At 35.9% G+C, this 23,537-nt stretch overlaps 1 protein-coding gene, 1 long non-coding RNA gene and 1 other non-coding gene across 12 annotated transcripts; 1 reads left to right on the plus strand and 2 right to left on the minus strand.

The window, feature by feature from the left end:
* On the minus strand, positions 3,718-5,810 carry LOC109829527. Of its 2 annotated transcripts, none has more exons than XR_002244064.1 (4): positions 5,675-5,810; positions 4,158-4,253; positions 3,981-4,056; positions 3,718-3,862 (listed from the first exon to the last, which is right to left on the minus strand). It is a non-coding gene; the product is annotated as an uncharacterized LOC109829527 (long non-coding RNA). The 2 variants fall into 2 exon arrangements; XR_002244060.1 differs by having other exon boundaries at positions 5,664-5,810.
* Positions 5,852-5,938, minus strand: TRNAY-GUA. Its single transcript is given in 2 exon segments — positions 5,852-5,887; positions 5,902-5,938. It is a non-coding gene; the product is annotated as a tRNA-Tyr (tRNA).
* On the plus strand, positions 16,458-22,226 carry LOC109845258 (rRNA 2'-O-methyltransferase fibrillarin-like). Of its 9 annotated transcripts, XR_002248269.1 has the most exons (5): positions 16,458-16,778; positions 16,873-16,919; positions 20,431-20,739; positions 21,744-21,881; positions 21,970-22,226. XR_002248269.1 is itself a non-coding variant. In XM_020414502.1 (4 exons), exons 2-4 carry the CDS (start codon positions 20,599-20,601, stop codon positions 22,036-22,038), a joined length of 318 nt encoding a protein of 105 aa, XP_020270091.1. In that variant the 5' UTR covers positions 18,810-18,925; positions 20,431-20,598; the 3' UTR covers positions 22,039-22,226. The 9 variants fall into 9 exon arrangements, 2 of the variants coding, with proteins under 2 accessions (XP_020270091.1, XP_020270084.1); XR_002248280.1 differs by lacking the exons at positions 16,458-16,778; positions 16,873-16,919; positions 21,744-21,881; positions 21,970-22,226 and adding exons at positions 18,805-18,925; positions 20,831-20,901; positions 21,006-21,150; XR_002248276.1 differs by lacking the exons at positions 16,458-16,778; positions 16,873-16,919; positions 21,744-21,881; positions 21,970-22,226 and adding exons at positions 18,806-18,925; positions 20,822-20,901; positions 21,006-21,150.

Consider the following 23,537-nt stretch of genomic DNA (forward strand, 5'->3'; position numbering starts at 1 on the left):
CAAACTTTGTAATTTTGATGCGCTATAACACTTTGCCATTTTTTATTCGTTTAGAACAAATAGAAATAAGTAGGTTTATTATATGTACTTTATAATTTGAGATTTTTAAGGGTTATAACTAACGAATTTTGATAAGTTTTGTTCTTTTTGGGAAAGTAAATAAACTCTGTGTACGTCAAAATTTGCGATTTTCATAACATATAACCCGCGATTTTGTCAATTTTTGTTTGTTTTGAACAAATGTAAATTTATTGTGTAATTTTCATGGGCTATATAACCTACGATTTTTAACAAGTTTGGCTCATTTTGAGCGAATGTAAATAAATTATGTGTAAATCAAAACTCATGATTTACATGACCTATAACCTACGATCTTTTGTCAATTTTGGTTCATTTCTAATGAAAGTGTTATGATCTGTACATCAAAAGTTGTGATTTTAATGGGCTATAACCCATGACTTTTGGCATGTTTTAACCATTTTGAGTGAATGTAAGTAAATTATGCATACATCAAAATTCATGATTTTCATGAGCTACTATAACCTATGAATTTTGTCAATTGGGTTCATTTCAGACAAAAGTAATTTTATTATTTGTACATCAAAATTTTTGTTATTTTCATTGGCTATAACCCATGATTTTTGATAATTTTTTTGTTTTGAACGAATGTAAATAAATTATGTGTATATCAAAATTCGCAATTTTCATGAGCTATAACCCATAAATTTTATGAATTTTGGTTTTCTTTAAACAAAAGTAAAAAGTTATTATGTGTACATCAAAATTTAATATTTTCATTGGCTATGACCCATGATTTTTAACAATTTGTTGTTCGTTTTGAACAAATATAAATAAATTGTGTACATCAAACTTCACAATTTTCATGAGCTATAACCCATGATTTTGTTAATTTTCGTTCGTTTAGAACTAATGTAAATTTATTTTGTTAATTTTCACGATTTTCATGAGCTATAACCCATAGTTTTTTTATAATTTTGGTTTATTCTGAACTATGTACATCAAAATTCATAATTTTCATAAGCTATAACCCACAATTTTGTCAATTTTTGTTTGTTTTGAACGAACAAAAATTTATTATGTGTACTTCAAACTTGGGATTTTCATATGCTATAACCCGTGAAATTTTGAAATTTTTGGTTCTTTTTCAACGAATGTAACTAAATTATGAATACATCTAATAACCTACGATTTCGAACGAATGTAAATTTATTACATGTACTTTATAGTCTGAGATTTTCAGGTGATATAATCCATGACTTTTGACAATGTTGGTTCGATTTTAACGAATGTATATAATTTATGTGTACATCAAATTTCATGAGCTCTGAGCCACGATTTTGTCAATTTTCATTCATCTTGAACAAATATAAATTAATTATATGTATTTAGGATTTTCATATGCATAACCTATGAATTTTGACAATTTGGTTTCGTTTTGAACGAATATAAATAAATTATGTGTCATCAAATATCGCAATTTTCATGGGCTATAACTCATGATTTTATCAATTTTTGTTCGTTTCAACTGAATGTAAACTACTATATGAATTTTCAGTTTTGGGATTTTCATGGGCTACATCCCACAAACTTTGACAAGTTTGATTCTTTTTGAACAAAAGTAAACAAACTACATATACATCAAAATTCATGATTTACATGAGATATGACCCACAATTTTGCTAATTTTGTTTGTTTTGAACGAATGTAAATTTATTATTTGTACATTAAAATTTGCGATTTTCATAGGCTATAAGTTATGATTTTTGATAATTTTTGTTCCTTTGAATGGACGTAAATAAATTATGTCTACATAAAAATTCTTGATTTTCTTGAGCTACAACCCATGATTTTTTTTTAATTCTGTTTCATTTTGAACAAAGTAAATTTGTAATGCGTACATCAAATTTTGCAATTTTCATCAGCTACAACCCAAGATTTTTGGCATTTCTGGTTCATTTTCAACGAACGTAAATAAATGATGTACATCAAAATTTATAATTTTCATTCGCTATAATTTATGAAGTTTGCCAATTTTGGTTCATTTCGAATGAAAGTAAATTTATTATGTGTACATTAAAATTTGCGATTTTCATTGGAAACCCATGATTTTTTATAATTTTGGTTTAATTTGAAAGAATGTAAATAAATTATATGTACATCAAATTTTGTGATTTTAGAGCGCTATAGCCCACGAATTTTTTTAATTTTGGTTCACTTTTAACAAAACTAAATTTATTATGTGCACATCAAAATTGAAGTTTTTATGGGCTATGATTCGCGATTTTTTACAATTTTGGTTCATTTTGAATGAATGTAAATAAATTATGTGTACATCAACATTCGCGATTTTTATGAATTGTAACCTATGACTTTGTCATGATTCGTTTCAAACGAATGTAACTTTATTATGCGTACATCAAAATTTGATACTTTAATGGGCAGTAACCCATATTTTTGTTTATTTTTGTTCGTTTTGAATGAATGTAAAAAAAATTATGTCTACATCAAATTTTGCAATTTTCATGACTTATATCTCACGATGTTGTCAATTTTTGTTTGTTTTGAATGGATTTAAATTTATTATGTCTTCTTCAAATTTTTTGGATTTTCATGGATTATAATCATTGGTTTTTGACAATTTTAAGAAAATCGGAGACGTAGGCATCCATTTCACTCCTGTAAAACAATGCCTCTATGATAGGGGAGGTCCCTCACAGAAAGGAAAGGTATGAATTCAGAATATTGAGGTATTTGATACCGACTCTGGGCGTGAAAGGCTATCCCTACTAAGCAAAGATAGAGAATCGTGTGAAGAGCCTCCAAGAGAGAGACCACTTTCATTAGACTACTACCACCTCCAGGTACCTTTGATGTGTTTCTCTCCTACAAGATGATGAGAAATTCCTAACTCCCATTTATCCAGTGAGATGTGTTTCACAGCTCAAGAATGTTCAATGAATGAAACATCCTAGTTTAAGATCATGTTCCAATCGTTGTTCAAAAATAAGAGAAGAAAATAATTTTAGTTTCTTTTGGTTTCGGATTGTGGATATGTGCACGCTTAAGTTGCACATGTACGGGTACGTGTGCACGTACATGTGCAGGTACGAGACATGGGAATTTTGCAAAAGGTGCGGTAAGAGACACAGTTGAAACTCTTGGAATATAATCATACTTATGAGCTATATATGTAAATGACTTTCTGAAAGTTACAAAAGACATGAAGATAAGATGTAGAGGGTAACATAATTATGCAACACATACTTTATAGCCAGTACAGCTGATAAATCAAAATTTTATATGGAGATCACCGAATAACATATACAGGCAATAGAGTTAAACAACTTATCTTACCAACATGCGTACAGGACTACAATTTCATTAGCTTACATATTAAGACTTCCTTTAACAATTGAAAGCACCCACTGAAACTATTCTCGCATCCGCTTGGTTTTTAAGTTTAGTAAAGCCATGAAATGGGATTTAATCTCACATAAAAAAGAACAGTTAGATACATTGTTAAATACATTTGGGTTCATGATTCAAATAGGGTCAATTCTTTGCGTATGTTGGACCCAAGTAGATTAGCCTAATTCATCTTTGTTAATTGACCTTTCCAATCCAACACAAAAGGTGCACAGAGAGCAAATCAAACAACAAATAGATGATACAAAAGAAAGGACAGAGATACCTTACCTATGATTTCGACTCCAAAGTGAGATATTGCATGGAGGAATGATGAATGCTGCAATAGAACGATAGATACATGAACTGACCTTTCTGATCAACATTTCGTTTGCTCCGCCAATATGTTATCCCTAGCTTCTTAATTATGAGAAAACTGTAAACAGGAAAAATACGCTACAAATTATACTTCGTAGAAAACCATCATGTCTCATGAGAGAGAATTTTTCCTTTTTGAGGTAATATCTGGAACACAATTACTATAGATCGTTTACCTGCAAGTTATAGACAGGAGTCGGTTGGTTGCAAGAGCCTTTCAGTAACCTGCGCCGGTTATCACTGCTTCCATTGCTGTTACAGAAGACAATGAATAACTCTAGTATTAGCTTTCAGCATCAATGGATAGTAAAAGATCATTCAGTTCTTCCTTAAAAGAGTTTTGATTGACTTACTTTCATCCTTTTGATTGCCTTTGTGCTGGAGGGAGCATCCCACAACTTTACATGGTGCAGTCAGCAGACCCAGATGCAAGCAGCATCCCTTCAAAACTGAGACAAGAAATACTAAAAACATCTTAATTTGGAAGAGTAATTTACCTTGAGAAAATAAAGGAATGCATAGGTCATGGTTTAACAAGGTTTTAGTCAAAAGAACTCATAAGAAACTAATTTTTGCAATTGACATTGCTAGAGTATGGAGCTTTTGACTTGTAAGTCTCTCTTTGTAGAGAAATTGACCCCCTCGTGTTATTCCAGAAGAGATGGGTGTCATGGATTCAGAGCCGAGGGCATTGTGATCAATTATTAGATGCTACTGTTAGGCTAATGAAAACAGGGTCATGACGAATGAAAAAAGCAGATACAGCTATGGCCTCAATAGTCTAGTTTTCATGGAAGACATTTCATTAGTATAGATGTTAAAGTTGCAACTTTTCAGATAGTTATAAGGCCGCACAGTATTACTTGCATCTTTTATTATAATGAAATTAATATTCAACAGCCATATATTTCACAAAAGAAAGTATAGAACTAACGACCAACTGGAAAACAAATGTACACACTCAAGAGCTATAGCCTGTTAATGGTGAAGCACTGAATCGTTTGTTATACTAACATTAGAATTCCATCATCATACCATTCATAAAACTGGATAGAGTTTCCATTATACACAGTGAATAGAATATGCACAGATTTCAAATACAGTTTATTTCTTCTCCAAAAAAAATTAAAAAAAAGGTAACTGAAAGAGTGAGGCATAATGAATGCATATTAGATATTACAAACTAAGATACAGTTGATACAAAATAATCAGTATAACCAACTACTATAAGTCTATAACTCAGTCCAATACAATTTTAAAGACCTTGATATTTTGTAGAAAACCATGTTTGCTAAGATAGTGCTTGTCAACTAAAGAGAAAAAAGAGTACATTTGAGGTGTTATGTGTGCATAGAACAATGAGATATTTTCAATTGTGTAAACATAGAAATCAAAGCATGTTCCATGGTTTACCTCAACATCAATCTGTTTCAACATTATACAAAAAATTTATCAAATTTTTCCTCCATCTAAATCCTGAGTTACAGGAAATAAAAATAGATTTTTTCCCCGTAAATTAAGCTAGTAAAGAGCAAAATCTGACCACCAAACTGCAATTTAGATCAGATTTAACCTTCCTACTTACTTTCTGATTCTTCGAAAAGAGCAAAAAATAGGGCGATCAAACAATTCCTCTGCGTTTCAATATGAAAGCTTTTAACTCCTAACAAACAACTCATCAAATTTCCCGCCGTAGCACGCTTATTCGTAATTACTTAAGCGAAAAGAATAAATTGCACAAACAACGTCAGGAAAAGATCAAAAATTTTCAAAATGAAGACAATCTTTTTTGCCAATAAAGGAAAGGAAAAAAAAGTTAGGGCCAAAAAATTGAGATAAAGAAAATCAAGTAACAATACCGAGAGATGACCTTCGCCCTCCATTATCAAACCCCTAATTTCCACAGCAGAGAGATCGACGAGATTGAAGGTCCTTATTTTTTGAGTAAATTTGAGAGGGAGAGCGAGTGAGGGTTTTTTTTATAGAGGGGACTAAAATGAGATCAGTCCAAGGAGTAAAAATTTATTTAAAAAAAGTGGGAAAATAATCCGACCTGCCGGATTCGAACCAGCGACCTAAGGATTGACCTGCAACACACTACAGTCCTCCGCTCTACCAACTGAGCTAAGGTCGGTCTTGCTTCTGACTTAACTAACTTAAGATTAAAACAAATCTATTTTTGAATTATCATTAATTATATGATGTGCCATGGACTCCGAACGTGCGGGCGTAATGTAAGTAGGGGTGCTAAACCGTATCTGTATCCGAGGAAATATCTGTAACCGTATCCGTTAGGATACGGATATGGTTAATCAAATCTATAACTGATAGGATATGGTTACATATATGGTTTTATAGTAAAATATCTGTATCCGTATCCGAAATATCCGAATACATATTAGTCATACTCTTACGATAGTTTTGATTCTTAGATTATGGATTTGTGTTTAATTTTGATGATCAAGATGTCTAATCTTAACTTTTCAGTTATAATGAACACATTAACGAACTCTTTTGTATCACATGAACTATGTTTTTCTCAATACCATCTAGCTTTTTCATATCCGTTTTGTATCTGCATGCATATCCGCTTATATATCCGCACGTATATCCATAACCGTTTCCGATTTTATCGGATATGGATATGAATTTTTCTTACCGAGTTATATCCGTATCTATATCCGTATCTGTATCCGTATCCGAGATGAGTAAGCGGATATGGATATGGTAGGCATCATATCCGAGCCGTATCCGGACCGAGTAGACCCCTAAATGTAAGTCTCAAGCTCGAGTTTTAGACTCCAGATAACCAACAACACTCTGATGCAACACATGTTTTCTATATGTATACATCATTTCTACATATACGGAAAAAAGTTATAATCAGATGGATATGAGCACGAATACATATATAGTTTTCTATATGTATACATCATTTCAACCCCTGCATAAATCTAGGCTAAGCCTATCTAGCTTCTGAAACTGGGTGAAGCCTCTTTTGTTGGATTCTGGGCCTTAGGGCAGGAGTGGTTGCCCCTAGTTGGCCCATGAGCCTAGCAACAGTCCTTCAAAGGGATTTACTGAAGCGTGGTGTGGTGGAGTTTTCCACCTTGGCTTCTTTCTCTACATTTATACTTGATTACAAACCTAAGGCAAAAGAGGGTCGTACCTCATGTCATTATTGAAATAGACACACATACACACATACATATATACATACATACATGTTGCGCGCAGCGGAAATTTCGGCAGCACTTCGGCAGCACAACAAGAGTTAGGTCGCAATAAGAAATTCTTGTTTCTCAAAGGGAACAAGAATCTGAAGCCTATATCCTATCAAAGTAGGATATTAGCTATTCCTCTCGTCAGCTCTAGGACTGCGCGTCGAGGGACCCTAAAAGCTATTACAAATCACACAAAAGCAGTACAACCAATTTTAACGTGGTTCGGCAAATTGCCTACGTCCACGGGGCAAGGAGGGGGGAGATCTACTAATAGAGGGAGAGAATACAACTAGGGTTTACAAAAGAATCTCACAAATAAAACCCTCACACAAACTCTCAAACCTCTCACACTAACTCTCTCTACAAAAGATGCTCAGAACAAATTGAAGACCACCAAAATAATCAACTCCTTTGCTCTGAATTTCTTCTGCCGAAAAAGAACCAAATAAATCTCCTTGTTTGCTTTTTCTCCGCAGCCGCCAACCAAAAAAACACCCTGCTCCTTCGCGCAAACATAGGGAGAAATCAATCAGCTATATTTATAGCTACTTGCTTTTCGGGTGGGCCGTCTCGTGGGCTTCGTGTGTCTTCACGCGGTTGGGAAACCGCGTCCACTGCCTCCGTGTTCACACATACATACATGCACATAGATATATAGTATGTATGTATGTATAAGTTTTGCACCAAAATTCTGAAAGTTCAGCTAATTAAAGTAAAAACGATTTATATTAGACTACTGCTTCAACTATTAAATATACATCGATTTCGATCCTTAATAGTCTCTCTGTTTTTGTTTGTCGAGGTTCATGTCAAATATTTTCCAATAAAGCCAAATGCCAACAGAGAAACTTACTAAAAAATAATATCGATACGATTCTTCTGTATTAAAACAAAATAAATTTGGCACACATTGACAAACTTTGAGAACTAGATGAACATATTTAGCTCGCGCCACGCACGCGCGATCTTCTTTATCTTGCGAAGTCGAGCAGAGATAAAGAAAGAGAAGAGATAAATATATTGGGAGCGCATCACATGAAAAAATTAGCAAAGTCATACTAAACGACTCACTAAACTATTATTGAGAAAGAAAGAGAAAGCTCAGGGAAAGTCATGGAAAGTTTAGAGAAATCTCTATCAACTTATAAAAACTAAGTCAAAAGACTTCTTCGTATTTTGTACAGACAAGTTACTTCGTATTCCCCACTGATTTGAAAACATCAATGTGATTGACTAGAAATCCCCTTTTTTTTCCAAGATTCTGTAAACCATAGAATCAATAATTTCTCATCTTATCAGCCCTACGGGCAGTTTTCCGTGGAAAAATATTTGATGATATAATAAATTCTAAGTTATATCTATAAAGTTTCCAAAGATTTTAATAGAAATTTTTAGATTGACCACGCAAGAAGATTGAGAACACAGTTACACTAACTCAGCTGGAAAGCCTAACAGATTAAATAAAAACGTATAAAAACTAAAGAAGTTTATTTCATCATTAATTATTGTAGAGCGGTATATGAAAAAAGAAATGACGAAACATCCTTAAATGCTAACATGTTATAACTAATTATGATATAATTGTTATATAGTGTCTCATATTCACCAATAATTTTTCGTATTCATTTTCGTATAGTAATTATGGTAAATACCGTAAATTGATAATTGATGTAAAAAGTCTTAGCAACTTAGAACACCATTGATATTGTTAGTTAAATAGAAGAAAAGGACATGTGATTTCGCTAATTAAAAATTATAGCTTAATTAGATTTATTATTGAATCGTAATGACAAGTACATTGATAGATAGATCATGTTCAGCTCCAAACAGGATTATACCCAAGTGTATTATTATTTCCAAGTAAAACATTTACTAGTGTGTACCCCGTAAGCATGGCCCCCTGTTTTTTTTAAGCATTCATTTTGAACCTGACTCCCTTTGAGGTTTAATACATTTGATTTTATTATTGTATGTTTAAAATTAGAAATTATATCTACAGCTCTATACTAGAAAGTAGGGTTGGGCATATTCGGTTCGGTTCGGTTTTATGCTCAATCCGCATCCAATCCAGATTTTCCGGATTCTCAAAACTCTCATCCAGATCCAGATTTTTTCCCCTTCATCCGAATATTCGGCCCAACCGAAATTCGGTTCGGTTTCGATTTTGAATTTGCAAAGAGTTCTATCCAAAGACTTCTGTTGTGAATTTGCAAGCTGGGCATTGTCCTCATGATGAGGTTCCTGAGCTCGCCAACAAAGCTTTATTAGACTGGTTATCATCTTTAGAATAAAGTTTTGAGTTGATATAATTACGCAGAGAACTGATGTTGTTCATATAATACAGCATGTTTATCTCTTGTAAGTATCATGTACATAACACATTTTGTGATTGATTTGAATCTTATGTAATTCTCAAGATCTATTCTGCGAAATTTTTTAACTAAAGTTTAAGTTTATTTAATTACACGGGGGAGTGATGTTTTGTATGATATTGTTCATATAATGTAGCATATGCATCTTTTGTAAGTGCATCATGTGCATAACAAATTTTCTGGATTGATTTGAATCTTTACTTAGTTCTCAGGGATATTTTTCTATGATATTGCTGTACTCATTGCTTGAAACTGCTCCTTGCGCCGTTTGAATCTATTGGATGATAACAGGAAAAGTTTTGAGATATAAGTTTAGTCTCTAAACCGCCCAACAGAATTCGGGTCGGTTTTTTTTGGGCGGTTCAGGGGTTCAAACCGGATCCAAACCGATTTAATTCGGTTCGGAAGGTTTAGAGATTTCTTCTCATCCATTTAATTCGGTTCGGTTAACCGGTCCGTTTTTTCGGGCGGTTTTTTTGGTTGAACTGGTTTTTTTCGGTTTTTGCCCACCCCTAGAAAGGACATTGTTCATAATACAGTAAAAAATTGTAACATGAACAAATTTACTCCTCCAAGCATAACAGAACCCAAAGATTTACTGTTTATGTTATGACAATTTAGTGTATCATGAATAGTAAACTTTTGAATCACCCTTTAGGTATAGAGAAGTAGATGGATAATACATAAACTTGACAAGTGACTTGCACTGTAATCGGAGCATAAAGATAAGCCTGTCTTAATGTCACCATCACAACATCAAAGCAAACGTCATGGGTGACAATATTAGCAATTTGATATTCTAATTATTCTTCAATTAAATTGCGACCTTAAGGACGGGGAAATCAAGTCAAAGTAGAAAAACAACTTAGAGTTTGACCACAGGAGACGTTGACTTTGGATAACACACGAACAAAAATTTTCAATCCGGTGCGCCGTTGCCTAGTCCCGCATGCGCCTACCTTTCTAGAAGCCAGAGATAATATATAGGTCTCGCCGCACAATATACACGATTAGGGTACTTTATAAGGGTTTCTTTTTTTCTTTTTTTTTTCTTTTTTCTTTTTCTTTTTTTTTTTTTTGGGGGGGGGGGTTTTTTTTTTTTTTTTTTTTTTTTTTTTTTTTTTTTTTTTTTGGGGGGGGGGTTAAGTTTTTCAGATTTGTTCCCTTCAATATTTCATATTTTTAAATTAGCCCCGAAAATCATTGAAATTGGTATTAGTTCCCCTTACGTCAATTGCTCCAAATCAGTTTTGTTAGGGTAAACTCTTGTCTGAATAGGTAAGAAATATTCCGTTAATCACACCAAGTCCTTAACTTGAGTTTCAAAATATCCATGTGTTTTAAGTTAATTTACACCGACACAGAGTTGTTTTCTAAACGCAAAGCCTTTCCTCCTCCAATAATAATCTTTTTCCTCCTGAATTATATATTGAGAGAGAGAGAGAGAATCATCTTCTTCCTCTTGAATTATTGAGAGAGAGAGAGAGAGAGAGAGAGAGAGTTTTGGTGGAAAACCAATAGATATATATAATAAGGCTTAATTACACTTAATACCCTACGTACAGTTTCACCTGCTTTGGACATGTATGTTGTGACTGATGCTTTGAGAAACCAAACCAACGAACGCCGAGAGAAAGACCAAACAAAACACAAACACCAAGGTTTTACGTGGTTCGGCAAATTGCCTACGTCCACGGGGCAAGAAGGGGGTGGGTTTTCACTAATAGAGAAGGAGAGTACAAATTGAGATTACAAATCGCTCAAACGAACCAACTAATCTCACCAACAAATCTCTCAATCTCTCAACCAATAACCCTAACAAATAGCTCAGAAAGATCTCTCTTTTTCTGTGCTCCAAAACCCCAAAACTCTCCCCACAAAACCCTCAAATCGTATTGGTATTTATACCAAAACAGAAACCCAAACAGACTGCAAATAGGAACCTGAACTTTCCAAAAAACCCGTCATAAGTCGACTTATCAGTCTGCATAAGTCGACTTGGCAGAGCGAAAAACAGCAACTGGAGAAGAGATCATAAGTCGACTTATCAGACCTGATAAGTCGACTTGGCAGAGCAAAAAACCAACAATCCAGAGCAGAACGTAAGTCGACTCATGCACCAACATAAGTCGACTTACCATAAGTCGACTTATGCCTGTGCATGAGTCGACTTATGACCAAAAATCTGCTTTTTCCAATTCTTCTCCACAATTCTCCACCTCGGCGAAGTTTTCCCAAAACTGAGCCGACACCAACCAAACAAATGCCTCACATGCTGAGACCCAAATGAGAGTGTGAACACTCACCCCAAATGTCGATGTCGCTCACCAAATCGGCTGCATCAAAATGACTGCCTACGTATCCTTTGCCCAAGGAATCAAGCCTTCACGTAGTTCACCCAAACGGCCTCCAAAGGCCCTCAATCAAATAGAAAAGTCTGCAACTCTTCTCCAATATCACCAAACGATCTGCAACTGATAGTATTCCCAATGACCCCAAATTGAGACAAATCAAACACCTCCACCTGAGGTAAACCAATGGCCATATCCAAACTATATCTACCAGCTGCAACTGAATCCAAAACCAATCCATCATCTGCATCCAAAACCAAATGATCTCCAACCTGTGTCACCTTAGCTGGAATCCCAAATGACGCAGTATGATCTGGAGTATGTGGAGTAATCTCCACCCAACGTGGAGTAGCATCACTCTCCACCTGCTGCGATATCCAAATGACCTGATCAACACTCTCCACCTGCCGAGAGTCAAAAGTGACATACCTGCTCAGAACAAAATCAGAAGCTCCCAAACGATAATCAACTGAGCCTCCGAACCCCAAACGCGCAATCGGATCCAATCTCACATCCACGATGTGACCAAATGCTGGGTATCCAAATATCCGACGCGACCCAAAATCTGAAGCAGCTCCACCAGATCTAATAACTCCTAAAGCAGCAGTCGGCGACCTATGCATAAGATGACCCAAATATGTCGAAGCCCGCACACCAATGCCAATGCTCGACATCAAACGCCGATCCTCCTCCAGAAAGGAACGACCCATCGAAACTGTCATCTCATCTCGTCGCCCCAAAGTCTCCACACCAATGAAGTGTCTCCTATTGCCGTGAGCTCGGCACCAACGCAAGAAAGGACCCCTACCAAAGCTGAAACAATGAGTTACCTTTCTGCCAATACACTTCTTCCAATTGTTGTTGACTTCTAGGACTTTACACCAACGGGAACTGGTCGCGACCCAATAATGCCTAGAACAATCACCAACTGTGGAAACCAAGATACGATTACCTCCCAATGATGCCTCCTTGGAAGGCCCCCAAATGCCTGACTGAACACCTCCAAAAAGACCCCTCGCTCGATGGATAGAAGTGCCAAACTCCACCACGGTCTCGCTCATCCTAATGTGCTCACAGGACTTCAATCTGCAGGTCATAGCACTCCTCAACAACCAATGCACGGTATTACCAATCATATACCCCAGCACCAAACAATGCCACAGTCTAGCCGAATCTGATGAAGTCGTCATTTCCCTATCAATCACCGTGCTTCCGTGCAAATAATACAAATTTCTTCTTCTGACGCCCTTCATCACAATCATGGACCCAAATGTAACCTTCAAGCGTGCATCCGCCAAGGTCACCCTATAGCCAGCTGCCTCCAAAGCTCCAAGTGAAATGATGTTCTTCTTCAACTGAGGAACGAACCTCACTCCAACCAACTCCCGAATCACCCCGTCACTCATCCTGATCCGAACAGTACCAATACCACCAATAGAGCATTTGTGATCATTCCCCATGAGCACGAAATCCCCTCTTTCCAACTCCTGAAAGCTGGAGAACCAATCCCTCCTAGGGCAAATGTGGTATGTAGCACCCGAATCCAATATCCACTCTGTAGAGTAGGCAACACAAACTGACGGCAGTGCAGATAACGAGTAGCCCGAAGAATCCGAATCTGAATCGTTGCCACTAGCCTTGACAACATTCGCCTCTGAAGCTTGAATAGCTTTTCCCTTATTCTTCCCGGCTCGATCAACTAACTTTGGGCAATCGGCTTTCCAATGTCCATCTTCTTTGCAAAAGGCACATTGATTCTTACGAACTCCAAGATGTGCCCCTCTAGACTGCGACCTCCCACTACGGTTTGGACCCTTTGCTCTTGCGACCAACGCCCCCGCTACCGGCTCAAACGAAGTCTCCTTATCCTTCTTTCGAAGCTGATAATTCACAAGTGCAGCGGTGACCTCACTATACGAAAGAGATGCCTTCCCATTAATAAGAGTAAGAACGAAGGTCTCATATTCCTCGTCAGGCAAGGAACTCAATAGCAACAACGCCTTGTCCTCATCTTCAATCTTAACATCCACATTCGCCAAATCCGCAAGAAGCTTCGTGTAGTGGTTCATGTGATCACCAATGGAGGTTCCTTTCTTCAACTGGAAGCGGTAAAGCCTCCTCTTCAAATGCAAGCGATTCTCCACACTCTTGGTCAAATACTTGCTCTCAAGGATCTCCCAAATCTTCTTTGCAGAAGTCTCATTGATCACATCATACTTTAGATCTTGAGTGAGACAAGACCTAATCACACCACACGCCGTTCGATTCATCTTTTTCCAAACCTTCTCATCAATGTTGTCCGGTTTCCCGTCCAACTCCAACGTATCTTCCAAATTTTGCGCGTTGAGCGCATCCATGACTTCGCATCGCCAAAGTCCAAAATTGTTTGTGCCATTGAACTTTTCCACATCAATCTTCATTGAGTGGATATTCAAGCTTTGGACGGTCTTCACGCCGGAAGTACTGCCCACAACTCCTTCTTTCTCGGCCATAATCCTCAAGGCACCACCAAACCAATGCGGAAACAAACGAGAAATAGATCCAAACTGAAAAAGACGAGATTTTTACAAAAAAAGATCCCACCTTTATCACCAAACGAAGCCCTAGATGAACTTCCAAAGCGATCTACTCCTCCAAATAGCCCAAGCGTTGCCCGTGCTCTGATACCACTTGTTGTGACACCCCAACCCACCAAAAAAAACAAAACAAAACAAAAATTCCCATGCGATGTTCGGATGCTAATTTTAGAATATATTTAACTCTTACTATTTGTCAAACTCACTACTAAACAAAACAAAATCCCAATATAAATAGAATTAGGGTATGTTTAGAATTGGATTTTGATAGGATTACAATAGATTTTAAAATTAAGCGTTAAAATGATATAAAATTAGCATACGAGTGTCACATGAGAATTTTAGAGAAAACTCTCATGTCTGTGTAACTGAGAGTACTAAAATGAAAAGTTTAGAAACTTTAAGTTACCAAGTGCAGCCAAATACAACTTGGGTTGTATGTGCAAAGTAGGTGAAGCTATAAGGCATTTAAGTGCAATAATCCATAGATTAATTTATAGTGACTTATATGAGTTCGAGAATTAAATATCAATTTCAATGATTTGAAAGACTGTTAAAAAAATATGAAATATTTAAGCTAACTCATATCTAGATCTAGAAAAGCCAAAAGAGAGAGAACTCTTATGAAACTCATAATTAAGAAAATAATACTCCCATAGAATGAGAGAATTATTTTTATATTATTTCAAATTTATCTTCTTACTGCACATGTGGATGTGGGTCTTGATAAGTTTTCACTCACTGCTATTACCTTATACATGTAATGGACATAAATTAATGTTGGATAAGAAAAATCTTCCTTTTCTTTTAGGGTAAATTACACTAAACCCCCATACACTTTTAATATTTTGCACTGAACCCTTATGAACCTTTAAAATTACAATAAACCCTCATTAACTTTTTTGTTTTGCAGGAAAGTCCAATGCATTTCAGCATTTTGCATATAAGCCGCATAAATTGGAACAAAAAAAAACAACATAAAAAGGCATTTTGAAAGTTATTGGGAGTTTAGTACAATATAAAAAAGATATTGGGGTTTTCTGAAAATTTAATCAGGGATTTAGTTCAATTTTGAAAGTTCATAGGTGATAGTCCAAAATAATGTCAGTTCTTGGGGTTTTACTGCAATTTACCATTTCTTTACGATAAGATAGGACAAAAAAAAAGTTAAATTGTGCAATAAATTAGCAAACCTTCTGGATGTCTCATATCAGCTAGCATATATATAATAATCTTAGCACCATCTTTAAAAAATTATAAGGAATCCTATTCTGCCCTATAAATATTACAGCATCATTACAATTCTTTAACAAAAAACCCAGTCTAGTTTGTGATAAGCATGTAGCTTGCATAATGTATTTTATAAGTCACCGTCTATTCCATTAGTTATGTAGCAAGATATGTTTGAGACACTTTTTTTTTTGATCGAAAAACAGGGGTAGAACCCCGTTCATTAAAATATCAAGAATCCAAAAAAAAAAATTTAGTTACAAAAGTAAGACACGAACTGTGTCCAAAATGTTGGAAAATAGAAAATGAAAATTCTACTAGTAGTGATGTATAACTTTCTTCGTCCAAAGATCCATGAAGATGAAGAGAGGGTCTTGCCGTCATTCACCGTTGACACAGATTTAAGGATAAACCAAAGCCAGCCATACATGTGCATAGTAGAATTTTAATTTTCTATAGTCAACATATGAAAGATAAGGAACAACTATATACACAACAAAAACTATATAAAAGATGACTCAAAAAGTCCTCCATCTTCAGATACTTGCTCGAGAAAGAGGAAATTCTTCAAATCTTGCAGAGAGTTTCTTTGCCGCAACACCTCTTCCATTATCTGACCAATCATATAAGCCATAAACCGACTGATTAATAATCTTCTTGTAAGAAAAAGTAGTTTTGTCAAAAATTGATTTATTCCTACTGATCCAAACACTACCACATAATTGATCTATTGCAGCGGTTAAGACGCAACGGTTCTAACTGTTGCGTTAGATATCTATCGTAACGATTTATAGTAACTAATACAACATTTAATAAAAAACGTTGTCATAAGTCAAATAATTGTTCATGGGCTTAATATTTATTAGTGGGTTTAGGAGTTGAGTTTGTAAAGCCCGTCTGACCGCAACCAAATCTCTCTCTCTCTCTCTCTCTCTCTCTAACGAAATCCCTAAAATCCCTAAAATCGTCTCCAAAATTTTTCGATCCCTAAAATCGCCGTGGCCAAGATCTCGTCGCTGTTTTCTGATCGGATCTCATCTCCAAGCTCCTCTCTGATCTCGTCGCCGTTAGTTTCGTCGTCGAGCTAGTCACCGTTTTCTAGGGTTTGCCATTCTCTCCAATCTCTCCGATCTCTTCGAGCTACTAATATCGTCGTCATGCTACTCTCGTTGCCATTCCAGTCTTGTTCGTCATCGTCAAGCTACTAATATCGCCGTCAAGGTACAAAATTTCCGATTCCAGTTCCTTTAATTTCTGATCTCTACAATTTCTTCCCCCTTTCTATCTTTAAAAATCTCTTCTTCATTTTTCTTAGGTGCTGCGGATAACGTCGTCAAGCTACTAATCTCGTCGATCCCTGAGGTAAGATTCATTAACGTAAAAGCTATTTCTTCTCAAAAAATTGGATTTATTTATTTTCTATTGGGTAATGACAGAATGTTGGTTGTGATTAGCTACTAGGTTAGGCAAGTGGGTTAATTAAATTGAGGGGATTTGCTTATATCTTGATTTAAGTAACTGTTGAATCATTGTTTTATTGATCTTTAAATTTTTTGATTTTCTGCGGGATATTGAGTGAGAGCTTATCATGCTCCCTCAATTATTTCTGGTTGATTGCTGCAAGCTTGTCAGCTACAAATGAACCAGAAAACACTCTAGAATCATTTTCACACTGTCGATGATCCTCCAATATACTGAAAGTCTCAATAATGGTCTACCTAGAATTAGTCAACCTCGCAATATAATGAAGAGAAGATCGTTGAACTGCCAAAAGTTCAAAGCTAAGATCATGGTTTCCATGCTTAAATAATGCCAAACTCATCAGTTATCTACAAAGATATAAATCATTGCAAAAAAAAAAAAAATTTAATTGCTAAACTAGAGTTGTCAAAATACAACGGGTTGTCTGAAATAAAACTATGTGAGCACACATGTATATTATACTGAAAATTGTATGTAAATATCAATATGTCGAACTCTATGAAGATCTGGATTTGTAAAAGGAGCTTGGACATCATGACATTTTCAGTGCTAGAAAATGTAATGCCTTTTAAAACCCAAATGAAAACTGCAACTTGCTCTTCATACCAGAAACATGTTCCATATGTTTATGTTATATTGTACAACTTTATCTTCATAACTTATCATTATGATAGTCTTAAGATTTTTACTCGACGAGAAAGCTTACCGCACTCATCTACATAGCTATTTGTTTCCATATGAAGGATGCATTCATGCTGTACTGAAGCTTTTCTTGCTAGTTCAATTGTATACGAGACCTTATACCTTATCGATCAAAGTTCTGCACAGATCCAAGGAACCATGAGAGCATGGGAATCGGTAATGGTGAAATGCAATGAACTTATTGCTGCATTAGTTCACATGATTTGTGGAGGTCAAAAGGAATCTGATGAGAACTTGTAGAAGGAGATAATTATGGCCGACAGGGGACAAGGGGAGCAACAAGCTTTTTAAATAAATGCTATTGCTGATCAATAATCTCATCTTTGTCCACCTAATCCCATTTATTCTCTCTTTTTGCATTTTCAAAAGTCCAAGAATCTTCTCCCTTCAGGATGCCTGTATGACAAAGAGTTGGTGTATAACATAATTTGGATTGTAACTAAGTAAATTTCTTAGAGTGGCTCAGGGTTGTAATAAAAATGTTGAAATTCATTGTAATTGCAAACTTTCAGGTTTAAGTGAGTGGATTCTTCTTGAGAGGTTAGATTCATGAGGAACAAAACTTTCCTCAGAGGGTGACAAAATCTAGCATCCAAACAACCATTTATCTCATACCCTCTTTTTCACATCACGAACCTTGTGATCCCTGTATCAGCTTCAGGTTCCTACAATTGTCAAGGTAAGATTTAAGGTTCCAAGTTCCAACCACTTGGATTAAAATTATCACGATGATTTGTAGCACCTCTCTATTTGAATATCCCAAACCTAGAGCCATCCCAGATCATACTACTTTGAAGGATATCATATCCACAGAAAAGATATGAGGTGAACATTCTCTCTCTCTCTTTTTTCAAAAGCCAACGTTCAGCTATTTCTTAATTTAACAAAGTTTTACCTGCAAATATTTTGTTCTGTGGACAGGCACCAAGCAACGAAGATGCGGTGAAGTTAGGCCTTGCCGTTTTAAGTGCCTTTAAGGAGTTTCCGGCTCTTGACGTTTCAGCACTGACCAACTTTGTTCAGAAATCCTGAGTCTACTCTTGCAAGAGAAAAGTGGCTCTTGACGTTTCAGCACTGACCAACTTTGTTCAGAAATCCTGAGTCTACTCTTGCAAGAGAAAAGTGCTGATGGCCTTGAATGTGAATGGATATCTTGAATTATTATCATAGTTATTATCCTTTCGGTTAGTTGTGATTTCTTCCTATTGCATCATTAAGAAATGCTAAATGGGATAATGAAAAATTAGACCATCCTATTTTCTATGTATTGTAGAATTTTATATTTATATTAAAGTCAATCACTTGAAAGTGTAAAAATAGATGCATTACACTCCTTATGGAGGAAAAGTATTTAAATTTTGAAATAGCAATTGTTTATCAGACCTCATAAATGTGCATACTGATCATAAACAATGTACACATTTTCATTTGTTAATTATCACTCACTTTGATCTAGAATAAAAGTCATGTATTGATGTCTTTAGAACAGTGCTGTAAAACTAATATGAGAATGGCTGCTGAGGCAACTGAGACTAAGAATTGATTTTTGATAATAAATATGAGAATAAGTATCATGAAAACTATAGCTACCTACATGAGAGGATATAAATGTTATAAAGAAGCTAATAACCTGAGGAATGGTGGACTACAATGGTTCACAGCTGATTAATAAGTTTTTGGGTCTTGTGATTGTTGTTACTTTTTTACTACCAAAAGCGGGAGTAATATCTCCTGATCCCACAAAGTGTCGATAAAGAATCAGAACATACTCGTGAATAGTCACTATTCCTGACATCAGTTCTCCTTGATATATTTTTTAGACTTACAAATCTTATGGCATTATATTTGTTTCATGGATTGGAGTTCTCCTTAGGTAGTTAAGTAGGTTGTTCTTCAAACACAGGTAAAAACCGATCTTCTCGTTTGTATCAAAACTGCATCTCAGTTTTGCATGAAAACATATGATTGATGTTGAATTAGAAAATATGAGTTCACTGATTAGCATGTGAATCATTGTACGTGCACATGCAAATTGGTTTATCTTAAGTTATAGAGGGAATGTGTTGAGTTTATAGTGTTCAGATTGTTGTTTAACATGTAAACAAACTTTAGTATATCATGTAAACAAACTTTCAAGGTCTACTCTTTTATGACTGGATAAAATAGCTTCATCTATTTTTTGCCTATATATTATCTTGCATTTGAATAACTAATAATCAGAGTTGAAAGAGTATTATGAATCATAATATATTAGTGCTGTGAAATAAAATATAAATCTAATGTCAAACAATTCTCTTGATCTGAATGAACTATGTAGTTGCTCAAAAGGAAGCTTATGGTATCTGCCAAGTATTATTCAAGCACATGTTGTACGAACTGTTCAATTATGGTAGGTTTTAGGGTTTATCCCTCGAGTTGCTTCAGATAACTCTTTGGGCTTTTTGTGAATTTGAGGGGAAAAAGGTAGCATCTTGTCGGATATGTTCTTTACACCTTGCTATATCAATGCTAAAAGAATTTTTTTTTACTTGCCCCATAAATCATTGTGTGTCTGTATAATTATCACCTTAGACTTTTGCGTACTTGATCTATCAAAGTGTTTCAAAGAGTGTTTTTCTTCTTCTTGTCCTTTGTGCAATTTCAGATGCATCTTAATAGTTCTACATACATTTCCCCCTTGAACTTTCAGGGTGGTGGATTCAGGGGTAGGAGTGATGGTGGCAGAGGCCGAGGAAGATGAGGTGGAGGGCGAGCTGGTCCTGAAGGCCGGGGTGGTGGTGGAAGAGGACGCGGTGCTGGTTGAGGTGGTGGTGGAAGAGGGCGTGGTGGAGGTCGCGGTGGTGGCTGTGGAGGTGGAATGAAGGGAGGAAGCAAAGTAGTGGTTCAGCCGCATAGGCATGATGGAGTCTTCGTTGCCAAGGGGAAGGAAGATGCCCTTTGTACCAAGAACATGGTTGTCGGTGAATCCGTTTATGGTGAGAAGCGCGTTGCTGTGCAGGTGATTGTTCTTGGTTTTTATAAGCTTTTATTGATTATGGGGCACTTTTGTTGAGTCTGATGTCCAATTATGGTTTTTCAAGGGGGTTCAGGGCTAGTTGCAGCTGCTACTGGTACAAATGGGCAAATCAAGGTTATATAATCACTCTTTTACTTGTTGCTTGTAAGTAACAATTCTTTTGAAAGTCTCTGATTTTGAAATTCTTTTTGCTTGTAAGTAACAATTCTTTTCAAATCCATGTTGGCGGCCAAAATCCACATCCGAAGAGCTATTGAGGCTGAGGGAATACCTTATACCTTTGCATGCTCAAACTACTTTGCAGGATATTCAATTCCAACTCTTGCTCAATCAGATTCATTTGCTCCTCCTCCTAAAGACAAACTCACCATCTTTGGTGATGGCAATGTCAAAGGTAAGCCTATGTACATAGTACATACGACATATACATTCCTCCAAAGAGAGAAAGAGAGATCAAGAAAGGATTGTGTGTCACTTCGCGCTCTTGGATGTTCTGTCACTGACTTGATATACATCCAGACCATTATAATCTAGATCATTAATATTGCTACATTATTACTGACAACTTGGATGTGAGCCACATCAGATACATCACAACCAAAATACACCAACGCTCGTTTAGTCATACACATGCATTAGGGCTTGTTTATAATTTGTAAATTTTTATTATCATTTAGACTCCCTTAGTGTTTAAATGGAGTTATCTCTTGATTATATGTGGTTATACTATAGGGAATCCGTTTATGGTGAGAAGCGCGTTGCTATGCAGGTGATTGTTCTTGGTTTTTATAAGCTTTTATTGTTATGGGGCACTTTTGTTGAGTCTGATGTCCAATTATGGTATGTTTTTGTAAAAGGACAAATCCATTGTTCGAGTACAGCAGGTCTTTGTGCTATGAACTTTTTTAGCATGTTATTTGTGATCCATTCAGAATATTTTCTACATGGTAGCTTTTAATATAATCTGATATCATTTACATGATCAGGTGTTTAAAAGAATCCTCAAAGCATATGCAACAAAACTTTATTCTCGATTACCCAAGGGGGGTTCAGGGCTAGTTGCAGCTGCTACTGGTACAAATGGGCAAATCAAGGTTATATAAGCACTCTTTTACTTGTTGCTTGTAAGTAACAATTCTTTTTGAAATTCTCTGATTTTGTTATGTAAGTTTACACTTATATTAATAAATCAATTACTTCCCTAAATTACAGGTTCCTAGTGAGTACAGGTTCCTAGTGAAATTGGCGATTGAGGCTGACAGGTTCCTAGTGAGTATTTGACATTGAGGCATAAGTTTTTGGAAACAAATAGAGAATATAAAGTCTTTGACTGAGAAGTTTCATGTTTTGTAATCAAATGTTGATGTTGTTTGAATATTAGTTCGGTACGATATTTTCTGAGCTGAAATGTTGGTAGTGTGGATTTTATACTTTGTAGTTTTTATACTATACCGATGTATGTTGGCACTTGGACATGTTCTTAAAAAGATTGTCCAGGTGATTGAATACTATATGATTTTGACGTAGGGAGCCAAGAACAACTCAATCGGAGCCGTTGCAATAGCTCAATCAAAAACGCTGCAATAGCTCAATCAAAACTATTGCGATAGCTCAATCCAAACTGTTGCGTTAGGTCTTTTAAAACTGTTGTAATAGCTAAAAAAACTGTTGTAGTAGCTTGAAAACCGTCGCAATAGCTCAATCAAAACCGTCGCAATAGCTCAATCAAAACCGCTGCAATAGCTTAAAAACCGTCGCAATAGCTCAATCAAAACCGTTGCAATGGCTTAAAAACCGCTTGCCTTTTAAAACCGTTACGTTAGATGCGGGGGCAACAGTTCAAAAAACCGTTGCAATAGAGTTCAAAACCGTTACGGTAGAGGTAGGGCAACGGTAGCATATGAGGCGGTTTGAGAACCATTGCACTTGCTCAAGGGCGACGGTTCTATGGCTAGCGCAACGGTTTTGAACCGTTGCGTTAGAGCAAATATGTGGTAGTGAAATGTTCCAGCAGATATATGAAAAAAAGCTGCGCCAGATGTAACCAACTCTACCATGAAGCTTATTAACAGTTAATAAAAGATCTTCAAAAGATGATGGCCATGGGAAAGGGAGAGAGTAATTCTTAAAATGTGTCCAAACTTGTGCAGATAATGAGCAGGAGAAAAATAAGTGGTCCCTGTTTTTAGTAATTCTTAAAATGTGTCCAAACTTGTGCAGATAATGAGCAGGAGAAAAATAAGTGGTCCCTGTTTTCCTGATGAAAGCCACAAAAGATACACTTGTGCAGATAATGAGCAGGAGAAAAATAAGTGGTCCCTGTTTTCCTGATGAAAGCCACAAAAGATACATGTTGGATCTCCAGTACATCCTTTTAGCAAGAGGTTATCCTTTGTGTGAAGTTTGTTATTGCATAAAAGCCAGATAAAGAAATTGATTTTTGATGGGATTGAGTTCTTCCGTATAACTTTGAAATGAGGTGATAAGGAGCCTCTCTGGATGAGGAACTGGTAGAAGGATTTCACTGTGAAAATACCAGATTTAGAAAGCAACCAGACAGGATTGTCAGAGTGATGACAAATATGAAATTTTCTCAAAAAATTCAAGAGATCAGTTTTGTCAGATTGAGAACCAAGAGAAGTTATTGATTATAAATAAAAAAATAAAAAAAATACTTTATTAAAGATTGCCTAGTCTTTATCTTTATAAACAAACTTGAAGTGAATAGCAACCTTGACTGCATCATCTTTATTCTTTATTATCTATTAAACAAGAGACTT

Source organism: Asparagus officinalis, chromosome 1, assembly GCF_001876935.1.
Source record: "Asparagus officinalis chromosome 1, Aspof.V1, whole genome shotgun sequence".
NCBI lineage: Eukaryota > Viridiplantae > Streptophyta > Magnoliopsida > Asparagales > Asparagaceae > Asparagus > Asparagus officinalis.